The sequence below is a fragment of the Malus sylvestris genome, chromosome 10 (assembly GCF_916048215.2).
Source record: "Malus sylvestris chromosome 10, drMalSylv7.2, whole genome shotgun sequence".
In the NCBI taxonomy this organism is placed as follows: Eukaryota; Viridiplantae; Streptophyta; class Magnoliopsida; order Rosales; family Rosaceae; genus Malus; species Malus sylvestris.
In genome coordinates, this window is record NC_062269.1 from 30,469,333 (window position 1) to 30,486,955 (window position 17,623).

Sequence of the window (17,623 nt, forward strand, 5' to 3'; positions counted from 1 at the left end):
AAAATCAGACCAAGGTATTTGATTTTCCTTTTAATAAGTTGTATCTGTGAACTCTTAAACATTTTGCATGATTATAGGACACTGCTTTTTTGCTCTTGACCATGATATTATTTTTTATAAAATTTGATTATTGTTGGTCGATGTTCTATGAAATTTTTGGTTTATAGTATAGTAAAAATGATTTCTCAATGAATAATGCAGTAATTGATGTCGAAAGCAATAAAGAAAATATTGAAAGCAATGCTCGAGAAAAAAACTCCGCCTATCGTAAACCCCACCAAACTTTACCTTCACCAGTACGCTTCAAAGACAAAATTGTATGACACATTTGAATCAGGTATTGTGTTTTCCCTTCTACCCTTTGCTTTGAATTAGGTATCTGATTACATTCATTGTTGAAGTTAAATTATATGTAATGCAGGGTGCCTTTACTTGTGGCTTTGAGGAACATTAAGATGCTTGTAACTCCTAATTCTGATTATTTTAGACTTCACATCAAGATTCCAGTGGCTTTGACAAGCATCAAGTTCATGAGAGAATGTTTTCTTGTTGTACTATGTCATAATGCAGTCATAAATCTGAAGCTCCATAATTTGACATTAGAATATGTAGATTGGAAGTTTGGAATTTGACATTAGAATACATGTGACTTGAAAATGGTTAAATTTGATTTTGGATTAAAATGTGATGGTACAAGGAAGTTTGGATTAAAAATGTGATTGAGATGTTTATCCAAATACCAACAGTGCACTAGTTTTTTTCTTTTTCCTTTAATTTTGCAACTGAAATTTAGACCAAATTTATATAACCTGCAGCTCTATAGCATATATCATTTAGCAAGCAACCAATATTTTCTTTGAACCAAATTTATATATGCTTAAGAACTCCATTACCTCGCACAAACTCAATTAAAGACCAAGATAATGACAACTCCCAAACAAAACATTTTAACAAAAAAAAAAACTTTTCAAATCATCCGGAAGAGAAATTACTTCATCAATGGAATCTATATATTGCACGGCTCCTCCATATAGGGATAATAAAAAACAACTGAAATTTTCAATTAAAACCCAAATTCTACATCTAGACAAGGAAATTGAAAACCCCAAAACCTAAAACTAAAGTAATCAAGGTACAAAGGCTTCCATGGGTTAAGGAGCGAAGAAGAATATGAAATTGTGAAAAGCCTCGAGCTTTGGTTTTCCTGACGAAAATTGTTCTGATGGGTCAAGCTTTGCTTTCGCCATGGCACCACCGGTCCTTGGGGTTGTGGGTTGCGGGAGCACTGTGATTCAGCAGATGAGATGGAAGGGCTATTTTTCCCTTCTTTTTTTCCCTTTTCCAGCAAAGCAATTTTCCTTCCTTTTTCTCTCCTCCATACGATAAGGATGAGGAAGAAGATGAACTTCAGATTGGCAGCCCTATGGTTAGGCATGTCAATTCTTGATACGACTCGATAATCCGACACGACACGACATGAAATTAACAGGTGTTCAGGTCGACACGATAACGAATCGGGTTGTTATCGGGTAAACCGATAAGCACCTGTTAAGATAACGAGTTGATTCGGGTATACACATGGATAACACGATATACGATAAGCAGAATATTAATTTAATAATTTTATAACCCTAAAAAATACTATAATTATATATATATTAAATTTATTATAATAATTATACCCTCAAAATATTAACTATAACAATTATATATATAATTTTAAATTAAATTTTATACCCCTAAAAACTATAATAATTATACGTACAAAATAAATAGATTTAAATCTACTTAATAAATATATATATACCATTGAACTTGATGCGATACGAATTATACGAAACTAATTTCAACGATCAAACTATCAAACTTATTTGTATATGCTTCGAGATCGCATCATTAAAAAATCACAAAAACAAACATTCAGATATCAAGTAACCGAACAAAACTTTTCGACGGTTATAAAACTAAAAATCATGATTTAACGGTTATTTTAACTCCGATTTTTATGATTTTTTACAGCTACTCTCCTTGACCCTATATGAATACAATGAATGAATTTGATCTTCAATTTAAAATATTTACACTAGTGGATTTTATGTTATACTTAATGAAAATATGAATAAACTTTTAAGCGTTAGTGAGTCTATTGTTTTGATGCGATACGCATTTTACGAAACTAGTTTCAACGATCCAACCGTCAAACATGTTTGTATATACTTCGAGATCGCATACGCCAAAAATTGTAAAAAATAAATATTCAGAGATTAAGTAACTGAACAAAATTTTCGACGGTTACAAAACGAAAAATCACGATTTAACGGTTATTTTAACTCCGATTTTGATGATTTTTTTACAACTATAGTCCTTGACCCTATATGAATACAATGAAAGAATTCGATCTTCAATTTAAAATATTTACACTAGTGGATACTACAAAATCTTATGTTATACTTAATGAAAGTATGAATAAACTCTTAAGCGTTAGTGAATCTATTGTTTTGATGGGATAAGCATTCTATGAAACTAGTTTCAACGATCCAACCGTCAAACATGTTTTTATATACTTCGAGATCGCATACGCCAAAAATTGCAAAAAACAAACATATAAAGATCAAGTAACAGGACAAAACCTTTCGACGGTTATAAAAACAAAAATCATGATTTAACGGTTATTTTAACTCCGATTTTGATGATTTTTTACAACTACACTCCTTAACCCCATATGAATACAATGAATGAATTCGATCTTCAATTTAAAATATTTACACTGGTGGATACCACAAAATCTTATGTTATACTTAATGAAAGTATGAATAAACTCTTAAGTGTTAGTGAATTTATTGTTTTGATGGGATACGTATTCTACAAAACTAGTTTCAATGATCCAACCGTCAAACATGTTTGTATATACTTCAAGATCACATACGCCAAAAATTGTAAAAAATAAACATTCAGAGATTAAGTAAAGAGACAAAACTTTTCGACGGTTATAAAACGAAAATCACTATTTAACGGTTATTTTAACTCCGATTTTGATGATTTTTTACGGCTACACTCCTTGACCCTATATGAATACAATGAATGAATTCGATCTTCAATTTAAAAAATTACACTAGTGGATAGCACAAAATCTTATGTTATACTTAATGAAAGTATGAATAAACTATAATAATTATATATATTAATTTAACAATTTTATACCCCTAAAAACTAAAAAATATATATATATATATGTATATTAAATTATGTGTTTGAATGTTTTGAAGTAATATTTATGTGGCAAAGTGTGGTATGTGCAAATTTAAGAAAAAAAAATATTTTTCTTAACAGGTCATAATGGGTCGGGTCACTTTACCCGTTGGGTAAAGTGACCCGACCTGTTAAGGACCTGTTAAGATAACATGTGTGACACGACACGACCCGTTAAGATAACATGTGTTACACGAAAACGACACGAACACGACAGACACGACCCGTTTGCCAGGCCTACCTATGGTGATGAGGCTAAGTTTCCATCCAAAATTTGGAAAAACAAAAAAATTTGGCAGTAGCCTTGTGTGATCGTCCGACGACAAGCAAAGTGTGAAAAAGCTTTCAATTGTTTGAGACTTCTCCAAAATGTGCCTAAGCGAAGGAAAAGGCGCAAGAGCTTTTCAATTGGGTGGAAGGAAAATGTGTGATTAATTAGTGGAATAGTGGCGAAAAACGGTAGTATAACGGAAGTTGGAAGATATAACAGAGTTAAAAGGACATCCTTTTGTTTTTGAATTTCAACTTCTCCAAGTGTGATTAAGTGAGCAAATGATAAAATCTAACTGTCAAAATTTAATAGGTTGGGAACACCACTTGCCTTGCTGAGGTATATGTTTTTATCACTCCCAAAAATTTCTCATAAGGGAGGGGGAATCGGACCCGCACTAGGATACATAAGCACTTTTGCTTTCCCCCACTACGGTAAAATGCCATTTGCAAAGAGCAAAACGGTTTAATTAGTATTATTCTACATAGGGAGACCCTCCCTCCATTTTATATATGAATTTTTGCCAATGATTTAGTCCAATAATTTGCTTCTTTAAAATACAGGACATCACAACCCTTTAACCAGCAAACTAAGTTCAGATGGCAGCTCGGGATTACAATGCCGAAAAGGAGTTGTACGCGTTCGATGACCTGAAAATCGGCGTCAAGGGGCTCGCGGACTCTGGGGTGACCAAGATTCCCAGGATCTTCTTCCACCCACCGGAGAGCCTGAAGAACTCTCAGCCAGAAAATGGCGTTCACCTTCGAATCCCGGTCATTTGTCTCAAAGGCTTTAATGAATGCTATTAAAGATGCGTGTGAAACGTGGGTTTTCTTTCAGATAGTTAACCATGGCGTTCCACTTGCTGTAATGGAGGAGATGCTGGAAGGTATAAGAAAATTTCACGGGCAGCCCCCCGAGGCCAAGAGGGAGTTGTTACTTGTACTCACGTGACTATATGCGGCATGTGAAGTATTATTGCAGTGGAGATCTGAAAGCGCGTGCGAAATCAGCAGCAGTCCGGAGAGACACTTTGCCCTTCAAAGCCGTAGATGATCACTGGGACTTTGAAGCACTTCCTCAAGTCTGCTGGTACTTCAGTTTCCGCAGCAGCTCTAAGAATATTTTGTCCCCGTTTGGAAATGCTTCTAAAATTGTTAAAAGCATTTTCTGACAGCCTAAAGCGCGCTTTCTAGAGAAGCACCTGCCATATGCTTCTTCAGGAATTGCTTATAGGCAGAGGTGCTTTCTAGAGAAGCAATTCCAAACAGGCGCCATTTCCTATTCATCAGTCATATATATGTACATACATGTAACATATTATAAACTTGACCTTTATCAAATTCAGCACTTTCTGTGTTGCAGAAATGAAGTGAGTGAGTACGTCAAAAACTTGATTAAACTGCAGGATGTGCTATCTGAACTACTGTCAGAAGCGTTAGGGCTCACCGCAGATCACCTAGCGCAGATGGGTGCTTGAAATCTTTCTCGTTATCATGCCACTACTACCCTGTTTGCCCGGAGCCCGATTTGACTCTTGGCACAATCAAACACTCAGACCCCTCCTTTCTCACCTTACTCCTGCAAGATAAGATTGGGGGCCTCCAAGTTCTCCATAAAAACCAATGGGTCGATGTGCCGCCAGTGGATGGAACTTTAGTAGCAAACCTCGGTGACTTTATGCAGGCATGATAATCTGTTGTTAAACATTTTCTTCAATACCCTATTATATTATAAGACAAAGAAATAGATACAGATCTCTAATATTTCATGTGATTGTATGTATCTGCAGCTCGTTACTAATGACAAGTTCAAGAGTGTGGAGCACAGAGTACTCGCCACTCCGCTTGTTAAGCCTCGAATATCAGTTGCATCTTTTCTCGTTCCAATTGACAAGGACAAACTCAACCCCTACATGCCAATCAAGGAGCTTCTGTCTGAAACCAATCCACCCAAATACAGAGATACGCTTCACGGAGAATATACTGCGTATTACAGAGTCAATGGACAAAATGGTGGCTCTGCCCTGCCTCATTTTCAACTGCATTGAGTTGAGCCTAGTGACCGTGCAGAGGAAAACACGCCGTTCTGTTCGAAATATCACTTTTGGAATTATGAAAAATGGAACTCCCACAATACAATGCACCAATTACCAAGTTAATAACATGTTATTCCAGCTGCAATGTTTGCCGGAAGAGCATTTTACGCTCATTTCCTACTGAAGTTTAATGTTCTAGCAATGTGTATGTGTGACTTAATAAAGATTTGAAATTCAAACAAAAAAAGATGAAAAGGACCCCGAGTATTACATATTTGAATTACCATATTTTCCTGTGGATGTCAATTTCGTTTTAAAAACTGCACCACCATAACTCAGAGTCAAGTTCAGGAACATAAACGTCAAGTTTCAGCTTCACATATAATTCCACCAGCAATGAGTAAATTTCATCAGAAGCTGAATGAGATTCATCAGACGCTGCGAGCTGATGAACTTTCCTCTCCATTTCAATCCAACTGGACCCAGGACATCCCCTTTCAACTCCAAGTTCCTTCATGGTTGCTCGAATATCCGCAACTTCTCCCCATCGTTTTGCATCCACACACATGTTCACCAAAAGGTTGAAACACCCACAATTATTTGGCTCCAACAACATCAATTCCTTGACACAAACTTGAGCAATCTCCAAGTTTTTACAAAGCTCGCAGCCACCTAACAATGCACCCCATATACCAGAGTTCGGTTCAAACTCCATGCTTCTTATCAACCCTAGGGCATTTTCAAGCAGGCCGGCTTTGGTCAACAGATCCACCATGCATCCATATTGCTCAACTTCGGGGCGGATGGAATAGTCCAGGATCGTGCTTGAAAATCTCTTGCGGCCTTCTTCTACAAATCCCGAATGAGTGCAGGCACTTAAAACACTTTCAAAAGTAACCCCATTTGGCTTGATCTTCTCTCTCTCCATCTTGCAGAACATTGCTGGTGCTTCATTTGCATATCCGTGAACTCCGAGCCCTTCCATTGCTGCATTCCAGCAGAAAAGCTTCTTATCCCGCAATTTTAAGAAAACCAAAAGAGGCCTCTCCAATGTGCCACAATTAGCTTACATGTCAATCAGTGCGGATCCAATATAAACATCGAGATCAAATCTGTTCTCCATTGCGTAAAGATGCCTCTGTTTTCCCAATCCGAAGTCAAGAGCTCCGACATGGGCACAAGCCGAAATAACAGTTGACATGGCGTAGACGAAGAGGTGCAGGCCTGATCATTGAGAGGTGCAGGCCTTGATCAACGGCGAAAACGTATAACTGCTAGGCACAACCATGATATTAATGTAACAATTCAAAGCCTGAAATGGGTGGTCGGAATGAACAAAGCCTCTGATCATCGCATTGAAGACGAAAACGTTCAGATTTTCCATGTGGCTGAAGGCGGTGATGAGTTGGTTCGTAAAGAAAGAGTCTTGGATGGCATTGGTCCCGATCATTGAGGCACATACACTTTCTAGCTCTGTTGGAGTCGAACATTGCTTCAATTTTTACGGTAACATGTGAGAGGCTATTATGCGGGTAACCCAACGAAGGGAGAGACTATTATGTGGGGAAGCCGGACAAATAACATGTGAGAGGGGTGTGGACCAGTCGTCCGATTTTTGGACCACAGAAAATCTCGAACAAAGGGGAAATTTTAGGGTCTGACAATTGTATCACATGTTCGTGCGGATTCAGACACAAAAAAATTCCTACCCCACCCCTTGATTTGTCATGATAACTCAAACCTAATGTTTCCCGCTTTTCCTCTCTCTTCGCTCTTAGATTGTAAAATGCTATGCCAAATTTTAAACATAAAATTTGAATTTGACAACCTATGTGATATTTTGACAATCTTTCAAAATTTTGCTCTCCACCCTGTATGTCAAATTAAATATTATTTTATTACACTATTTTCTTTTCTTTTTATTTTATCAAACTATTATTTTCTGGGTCTCAACCTTTGAAGGCTGATCAGACACCACTTTGGCCATAGACGAAATGGGACTATTTTGAACTACAAAAATTGATGGGTTCTCGTCTTCATACTTCACGGGTGGCGGTCTTTTCCTCTTGGGTGCTACAAATTCAAACCAAGACACTAAATTTTCATCGCACCATAAAAACAAAAAGAACCCAGCTCTGTTTGCTCACCGAAAAACTGATTCAATCCTTTTCTCAGTCTCTTAGCAACCAAACAGGGCATTTGGGGTACGCAAAAAGAAATGAACAAAACTGAGAGCTCAATGAGCTTATAGTACCACCGGCGGCGGACATGGAAGTGGCGGAGGAGCAAGAATTCTGACGGAAAGGCGACGTCAGCTGAGGAACCACACAAGGCGAGTTCGAGATCGACGACGAAACTCTCGATTTGGCGTCGTTGGTAAATTTGTTGTTGGTTTCTCTGGATTCGAACTTAATCGAATCGGTGGCTATAATGTATTGTTTCGTCGGCCCTTGCGGCTGCCTCTTCATCCCGTACAACACCTCCGCGACCTCTATTTCTATCTCGTCTTGATTAGAAGACGCAAATCTGATAGAAAAATTAATAAAAAAAAATATTTGATCTTTACTGTCAAATTTGACAGGAAATAGCCTGCTATTTCATGTCATGTCATATTAGATTTGGTTTTTCGGTTGGAAAACATTGCAGTTATCATTTTTTACTGTAATTGCTGATTTGAATATTTTGACATCTCTTTTAAAGATGCTCTTAAGGTTAAAATATTACTAGTTATCCAAATCCTGCATGTGGGGGAAATAATTTCGTTGGTTGACCGTTGAATCCTCCTCCCAAAACGCACCCACACTTGCCTTCCGTTGTCTTAGGCTGACCTCTAAACTGCTAATGCGCCACTAATCATAGCAATTACATGAAATTCTTCCTCTTAATGGATAATCACCTAACTTCCGATGACCAGAGTCACTTGTCAGCCAATCGATTTTACTCTTTTACCCCTCCAGTTAACGAGAAAAACTTAGAGCATCCCCAATGAGTGTTTTATTCATGAGGCATCTATATTTTAAACCTTAGTGAGAAATTTCATCTCTAATATAAGCCAGAAAATGAGGCTAAATCTACTGCTTGGGTTAGCAACTTCTTTTTTTGGGTAGCATAAAATTAGGCTATATCTACCCCAAAAAAACAGTGGATCCCACGAGAAAAGTAGCAACCTATTTGAGCCAAATTCTATTACTCGCCCTCCACTTGTAAATACATTTATACTCTTATTTTATTTTATTACATATTTTGTTCCAAAGATCCTCCTACATTTTGTTTGTATGTTTAATGCTTTAAGACATAAAATGAAATAGCTATCCTCCTGACTTAAACCTGTTTATTGGGTTTTAACAAAGAAAATTTCATTAAATTTGCTTTATGACTCAGATTACAAAATTTTATAGTCCTAAAATGCCTCTTATTATGTGATGAAACATTTGGTTTTGTTTGTTTGTAATTTATTGCAATTTGGCTAATTGATTGTTTTAAATTTCATAAAAAATTAAAATTTCAAATTGATTTAACGTTAATGGGAATTGGTGGGTGAAATTTTCAAATAAATTTTTCAAAATTGTATGATACTAATTTACCAATTGGTGCTAGGTAAATTGTTGTGTTGTACATGAAAATCAAATTATTTCAAAGAGCAAAGTGAGGGTTTGTATCTCTCAATGGATGAGATTGAGATAAGAGAATCTAATTTAACGAACGGTTCATAAGTGATGAAATCTAACTTTGTCACAATTTGAACTTTTTTAGGTTGATATGTTCATAAAGAAAATTTAAGATAACACAACCAAAAATCAACTTAAGAAAAGTTTACACAAATTTTTTTTATCACATAATCAAATTACTACATAAATAAATATATATATATATATATATATATATATATATATATATATATATATATATATATATAGAGCCCATATAGAGCTCAAAAGAAATAGCCCCTCATTGGAAGAGATTGTTTTATAAAGCCCAAAGATTTATCAGAGCTCTAAAATGGACTATATCCACCACTTTTTCAACCCCATATAGAGACCCTCACTGTGGATGCTCTTATGATTTAGGATTGTGCGACCCACACACACCTTTTTTAACCTTCTACATACATCTCTTAACTTTCGATTGTCAGATTGAATGAATAAAAGTAGATCAAAGGATAAAATTAATCATGGGTGTGTAGGAGGTAAAAATAAGTGTGTGGATAGCACCACCCATGATGGAATCTGAAAGTTGGCAATTTTGTAATTTTCCAAATGGTTTTTCAAATTCAGCTTGCGGAGTCTGGAAATGTGAAAATTTTGAAATAATTGTATCAAAAGTCTTCACAATATTGCCAACCAAAGAGAAAGAAGCAGTACTAGTCACTTTCACTTTTGATTTCCTATATAAACCCCATAGCCCTCTCATGTTTCTCAACACCTTCCCACACATTCAAGTTTATATACCTTTCATAAGAACATTACTGAAGGTGTAACAATGGCTTTGAGTTCTAATACACAAGGGTTCATCCTCCTCCTTGCTGCAGCCTCTCTATTGGCAGTGAGTGAGGGCAGAACCATCGTCGTTGGAGGGTCTGAAGGCTGGCGTTTCGGGTTCAACTACACTGATTGGGCTCTCAAAAACAGCCCCTTTTACATAAATGACCAATTAGGTCAGCACTCTCTAACAACTTATGTGCATCAGAACTCTTTCTGCATGACATGCATGCATTGTTTCATTACAACAGTCAGTACACATGCATTGATACTGTATCGATAATGTGTCAGTTTCAACGTATTATCCATGGCATATCCACAATCAGTTTAAGTAAAGAACAGACGTACATACATCATAGCTCCATTAGTACGTACATGCATGTGTCAATTGTTGTTGTTTATTTTGCAGTGTTCAAGTATGATCCACCGAGCGAGGGAAACTCCGGCTACAGCGTATACCAACTACCGAACCTGTGGAGCTACATAACCTGCGGCTTCAGCAAAGCCAAACTGCTGGCGAGTCCGACACAGGGAGGTGGCGACGGCTTCAAGGTCGCGCTAACTCAGTGGAGGCCTTACTACTTTGCCAGTGGTGAAAACGATGGCAAGAACTGCAAGGATGGGATGATGAAGTTTTTTGCTATCCCACTGCCACGTTGGAATAATTAAACAGAGTCTGAAAACACACAAATAAAAACGTCCGGGAAGAAGAAACGGTATACAAATTCATATATGCACACATACACCAGATTGGTTATGTATTGTTAATAATTTGAAGGGTTTTGAGTCAAATAATTTCCCATGACATTGTACAAGTTATGGGGGAAATGTGTCTGAGTAATTTGTCTTTGTTTCTTGATTTTCACATACATAATAAAGATGATTTTATTATAAGTTTGAAATTTCTTTTATATTCCAGTAAAAGAAACCAAAAAAGAAGTTTGGCTCATGAAGAAACAAAGATTGTATGAATGATTTAAAATGTTTATATTGTGAGACTGTAAATCTTAATCATTGATTAGCTATAGGTTGTTTAATTCTTATATGAACAGTTAGTTCATATCCAATATAAATTTAGTAATAAAACATGAAATTCTTGATTCAGCTATGTTATTTGTACTTTAACCTTCTAATTAAGGAGAAAAAAAATTGCCAGTATTCCTTGACATAATTTTTCCGTTAGTAACAGTATAAATAAATAGCCACCATGTATTGCTTTCTTTTATAGTATCTTGATCCTGAATCAATCGTTTCTACTTTTTTTGGTGAGGATAATTAATGGGTTTAGTAATCCCCGAATGACTTGCAACAACTGACCTCGCAGTACTGTAAGCTGTCTTCTCACTACTACTAAAGGACTTGGATTCTCTGCCCTCCCATTTCGGTGCCCTCTCCGTGCCCTCCTGTTTTGTGTGGTCACGGTTAATCCATGCTAACATTTTATATTGTTTTTTATAAAAATAATAAGACAAAAAAAAATAGTAATATAAAATATTAACGTGGCTTAACCGTGACCACACAAACAGGAGGGCACGAGGAGGACACCGAATTGGGAGGGCAGAGAATCCAAGTCCACTACTAAATACTTCACCAAACTTTAAGAATCAAAGGTTACTCAAAACTTTAAAAGGGTAAAATAATAGAACACAAAAACATGGTTGAATTTCGATTATTAAATACGTATGTAAATGTTTTCAAATATTTAAATAGTTATATAGAAAACATTTGCATCCTGTGATACTCTATACTATATCTCCAAAAACAAACAAGGGAAATAATATTAAACTCGGAATTTCGTTCTTGGTAGTACTTGTCTATAATGTACAATATGTGGCCCTCTATTACAATTGAGAGAGGAAGTGATCAGAAGATCATCCATACCGAACTTCAGAAAAAAGCAAATTACAATATTACTACTACCATAACACTTCCAAGTTTCATGACATAACTAGCATCGTCTCATAGCAACTCTCAAGTGAGGAAGCACAAAGTTACCATCTTATCCCTTCAGACCTATAGTTTTAACATTTCACGTATTCTCCAAAAAGCACGTCTTCGTAAATTGGCGGATTGTCGGATATATGCTCCTTTAACGTCCCGTATGGTTTTTGGAGGTCGCCTGTGCCAATGAAACATGCAATTGATGTAAGGGGCTCCAGTGTCGGTGTCATCAGTACTCTGTGCTCTTCACTCTTGAACTTGCCATTAGTAATGATCTGTACAGTAAAATTTCGATGGATTGATTAGGAACTTAGTACTCTATCACGTACACGGACTATATGCTACATGATGAACCAAAAGCGCTTTACCGTGTGTAAAAAGATATGGTGAAAGTTAAAACTAGCTTAGCTATATGAGTTACAGTACCTGCAGCATGTCAGATATATTGGCAAGCAAAGCTCCCTCCACCCGGTGAACATCAATCCAAAATTTTTGATGAAGTATTGTAGGCCTTCACTAAGCAAGGTGATGAAGCCCGAGGTCGGAGTGCTTGTGTCTGCCAAGAGTCAAATGGGGCTCCGTATATGAAGTAAATGTTATTTGACAAGCAAGCACAACCGATACACTCTAATATAAATGGGTTTACATATAACGATATTTTTCATCCCTATTAGGTAGTGTGTCGGTAAGCGTGTTAATTCAATAATTTTATAACCGGAAGAAGCCTAAATATATTCTATTAGAGGACTAAGAAAATTAATCCTAATAAGTTGATTAATTAAACATATCTTGTACCATGTTCAGCCGATATGGGATTTGTGTACCTCTCTCGAACTATTAATAGTTGATGAACCACGACTAAGTAGGTGGCATGGCATGTTGGTTATGGCAGTACACACACTTGGTAGGAGTTACGTTATCCAATTTTCAAACAATAATATTTGTCTCCATTATCACTTTCTCAATCAAAGATAAAAAAGGAGATTCAAACTTGAAATTTTAGAGGTAGAAGTAAAACGTTCTTGTAAATGTCACATAATTTAGGAAAAGATTAGAAGATCATACACCAAACTTCAGACAAGGAGAATTACAATACTATTTGTTGATGCACAAAACCGGAGGTGCTCTCTAATGAAAGTGAGGGAGTCCTTTTTATAGAATAAGGGCTCGCCCCTCAGTACATAAGTGATGGGCTAAGTCCCCCAAGTATTTTTCATAAGTCCCAATATATGGTATTAGGCCTCATGAAAAATACTTGGGGAACTTAGCCCATCACTTATGTACTGAGGGGCGAGCCCTTATTCTATAAAAGGGACTCCCTCACTTTCATTAGAGAGAGACTCCTAACCCATCACTTATGTATTGAGGAGCGAACCCTTATTCTATAAAAGGGACTCCCTCACAGGTATTAGAGAGTATCGCCGCCAGCTGAGCAATCGCCTTGCCGCTAGCATCACTCATAACCCATCACTTATGTATTGAGGAGCGAGTTCTTATTCTATAAAAGGGACTCCCTCACCATCATTAAAGAGTATCACCGCCTGTTGAGCAACCGCCTCGCCGCGAGCATCACTCTAGCCCATCATTTATGTATTGAGGAGCGATCCCTTATTCTATAAAAGAGACTCCCTCATCTTCAACGCCATAAGCCGAGCCAACCAAGACAACATAAGCCACAAGCCGAGCAGCCTCGCAATGTGTGCTACTTCTAGTTGAGCATCATTTCACATTGAGCACCGCCTCATATTGAGTATTCAGTTCTAGACGACATCTAGTTACTTCGGCCCACACATGGGCTGAATTTCAAATCTCCAGCCAAAAGACTCTCTTAACTGAAGACTTGGAGGACTACTGTTTGTACCATACTTAGGGCCTCCATATTTAGATCTCGTATAAATACTCGGGAAACTCAAATGTAATTATGTAATAAATGAAGGGGAAAATATGTAATAAGTGAGGAGCCCTTAGTCTATAAAAGGGACTCCTCACCTTCACAATCCTCAAGCCTCACATCCCCTAAACAGGGCTCTCATCCTCACATACAGAGGCTCTCTAACCCTCACAATCCCCTCACTTTCATCAAAGAGCTCTCTCAAACTCTCTCTTTCTCTGGGGGACTCCCCTCACACTTGTAATCCATACATACAGTTAGAGAGAAATACAATATTAGTATGGACGTAGCCCAGACATTGGGGTGAACCACGATACATCTTGTATTCTTTACTTTCTTGCAGATTCACGGTCGGATTTACGTTGTTCCAAGACCCCTCCAGTTTTGTGCATCAACACTATTAAGAACCAAAGTGAATACCAGCATAGCAACATAATTATAACTCTTCCAAGTTGCTATGTGCAACTTTGAAAGTTACCATATCTCTTCTCCCTTCAAAGTTCAAACCTACAGTTTGAAACGGTGCATGTATTCTCCAAAATAGACTTCTTCGCACTTTGGCGGATTGTTTTCGGATATAAGCTCCTTCAGTAGCCCGTATGGTTTTTAGAGGTAGTCGGTGAAAATAAAACATGCAGTTTACGTGCGGGGGCTCGACGGTCAATGGCAATACTCTGTGCTCAACACTCTTAAATTTTCCATTAGTAGGAATCTATATATATAGTGAATATACCATGTTATAATTTGAATCAACTGATTGTTTAGTCACATGCATGGATATATGTAACATGTTCAAAGCACTTTATCGCAAATAAAAGTGTAAAAAGATAGGGTAAAAGTTAAAACTAGCTACTAGTTACTGCACCTGCAACATATCAGCAAAATTGATAATCAGATATCCTTCCACTGGGGTCAAATAGGGTTCCTGGCAGGAGGCAGATTGTCTGTGCTCCTATTTGGGTGCCCCTTCTCATCTCTTTCTATTTGTGCGGTCACGGTTAAGATACGTCAACATTTTATATTCCTATTGCTTTTTGTTTTATTATCTCTGTAAAAAATCAATATAAAATATTGACATAACTTAACCGTGACCGTACAAAATAGGAGGGGATAGGAAGAGCACCTAAACAAGAGGGCAGACAATCTGCCTCCTTCATGGCAAACCAGGTAGTAGTGGCATGCCAATGACCAAGATTTGAAGCGCCTCAGGTTTTCAAGGTAATCACTGGTAAAGCCTAAAGCTTCTGAAAATGAGGGGGTTTGCATAGAGAAGAGAGACTCACACTTGAGTAGGTCCCACGGCACACCACTCAAACATAAATAATATTAAAATAATTTAAATGCACAAATCCATAATTATGCCTATGTAATGCTATTCATACCATGTTTTTGTACCACATTTTCATACCACCTTAGGTGACATTTGATGTGAACAGCCACATCATTTGAATTAATCAGATTTTTAAATTTAGTTCATTATTTAATAAACTAATAATTAAGAAAAAATAGTTAATTAAATTATGATTATGGTATACAATAAGTCTTTCTCATTTTTTTCCTTGGGTTTTGCAAATTTTTCAAATGGTGTGGCTGTCCACATCAGATGTCACCTAAGGTGGTATAAAAATATAATATAAAAACATGGTATGAATAACATTACTCATTGTGTCAACATGAGAGATGCAGACTTTGAGCATGGGGAATGAGGATGGCAAAAAGAGAGTAAGGGGAAAGTGAGGGGGTTGGCACGGGGAAGAGGGACTCACACGTGGGTGGGTCCCATGGCACACCACTCAAACATAAACAATTTTATAATAATTCAAATCCACAAATCCATAATTATGCCAATATATTATTTTGTTGTATGGGAAGTGGAATGATTTATTATTTATTATTATTTACTGGACATAATTTTTAAAATTTATGTAACAAAAAGGAAATTTATAATTATTAATATTCAATAGGCATTTATTTTTAAATTGTGTCGTTTGTCTATCTGAAGACCCATACCATTATTTACCACAATTTTATAATTTATTTTATAATCTAATTTTTTTTGTGTGTGCTAAATGTAAGGACAAAAAAAAAACACATAAAGTGGTGCTAACAGACAAATTTTCGTTGGTTTGTAGACTCTTATTCAAATAAATTTTGACTTTGTAATTTTTTCAAGAACTGATCCAGTTGGTAAAGCCTTGTAATTTGACAGCATAAAGTATCGAATAAGAAAATAAATTTAGAAAACATCTGCTTGATCCAAACAGTGGATATGCCAGGTGATGGTGATGAAACATGTGTGTGTGGGGCACCTTGATCAATAAAAACTAATACTAAAATATGATTTGTGTCCATACTGGTGAAGGAAGACACGAATATTGTGCCTATAAAATCAAATGATTTAAATATATTAAATTAGAGGGCACGAAAATGTTGTTTGAGTTTTTGTAAATTAATAAAAAAAATTAGTATTACAGATATCCATAAATAGTGACACAAACTTTTGTGTTCAAATTTTAATAGACTAACTAATGTGCCTTTTTGTTCAGAAAGCACATTTGTGATAGTTTTGTGTTCATTGACATCTAAGAGCACCAATATATATTTGTGCTCAATGAAATTAAAAGGGCACAAATCACTTGTGTTAGACCATATTTTTCGTAGTGTGTTGTCTTGCCAAGACCGATAGCATACACCAAACTTGCAATTCACATTCAATAGCGCAACTACTATGAATCAAAAAATCAATTAATATTAAGAGCAGGGTTGAGCACACATGATTACTTGTTCTAGCATCGCTAGGTCTGTACTTTGTTGGAGGTCTCAAGTTTAACTCACAAGGCTGCAAGAACGACATATATGTGAAGTAAGTTTGATGCTAAGTCATGGTGAATTAACAGCCCGTTTATGAAAGTGTTGCCTATAAAAAAAAGACTTTTGTCACAGTTTACCAAAACAAAACGAAATTATTTAACATGGTAAATGATAGAACACAAAAACATGTTTAAATTATTATATCACAAGTGTAAATGTGTTGACCCTAAAAACTACTAAACCTACGTGGCGCGCAGGCCGAGTAATTAGTAAGCTAACTACGTCATTCGGTTGTATGGGGGGCGTGCCAACTCGTCGGCTGAGCTCGACCGAGGAGTAAAATTTGTTGATGTTGCGTTGAGCGCTCGGCTAACTTCTCGATCTTGTGACTGCAGCCGAGGAAGGAACACTCTCGGCCTTCGAGTTCTAGAGCCTAAAGACAAGGCTGCTAGTTCTGCGAAGTTCACAAATCGTCGGTGCCAAATTCGGTCACGGTGATTATGTTCGTGAGAGTATAAGCACGCCAAATCAACACCAGAGTATGGGGACACAAATACTTAAAACAAATGTACGTCTTGATTGTGAAAGTGGTTCGGCCGTCAGAATGCCGAACTCTAAAACCTACTTGCGAATACCCAATCATAAACAACTCGACATTCGATATGCCAAGCCCTAGTAACACCTCACTTCACCAAGAAGGCTGATGAGATGACCTCTGCCAATAAGGATCCGAAAATCCTTCTCGACCGAAACTTGGATAGATAACCAGTCGACCCTGTTACAGTGCTGTTTATCCAAACTGAAGGTGCTTCACGGTCGGCTGATTCTACGACAAGAGTGCTGTTTATCCAAACTGAAGATGTTCGCTGGTTACCTCCACATTGCTGTTTATCCAAACTAAAGGTATGTCGGCGGAAAAAGAAAGTAAAAATCTCAAAGTTGTT

At 36.9% G+C, this 17,623-nt stretch overlaps 1 protein-coding gene and 2 pseudogenes across 1 annotated transcript; 2 read left to right on the plus strand and 1 right to left on the minus strand.

The window, feature by feature from the left end:
- The first annotated feature begins 3,979 nt into the window (after nucleotides 1-3,979).
- LOC126584448 (1-aminocyclopropane-1-carboxylate oxidase homolog 11-like) lies at nucleotides 3,980-5,436 on the plus strand (annotated as a pseudogene).
- A 170-nt stretch (nucleotides 5,437-5,606) lies between these two features.
- On the minus strand, nucleotides 5,607-8,209 carry LOC126584740 (pentatricopeptide repeat-containing protein At1g06143-like; annotated as a pseudogene).
- Nucleotides 8,210-9,991: 1,782 nt separating this feature from the next.
- Nucleotides 9,992-10,977, plus strand: LOC126584746 (uncharacterized). Its single transcript, XM_050249074.1, has 2 exons — nucleotides 9,992-10,212; nucleotides 10,446-10,977. The coding sequence occupies exons 1-2, from the start codon at nucleotides 10,038-10,040 to the stop codon at nucleotides 10,703-10,705; spliced, it is 435 nt and encodes a 144-aa protein (XP_050105031.1). The 5' UTR covers nucleotides 9,992-10,037; the 3' UTR covers nucleotides 10,706-10,977.
- Nucleotides 10,978-17,623: the final 6,646 nt, after the last annotated feature.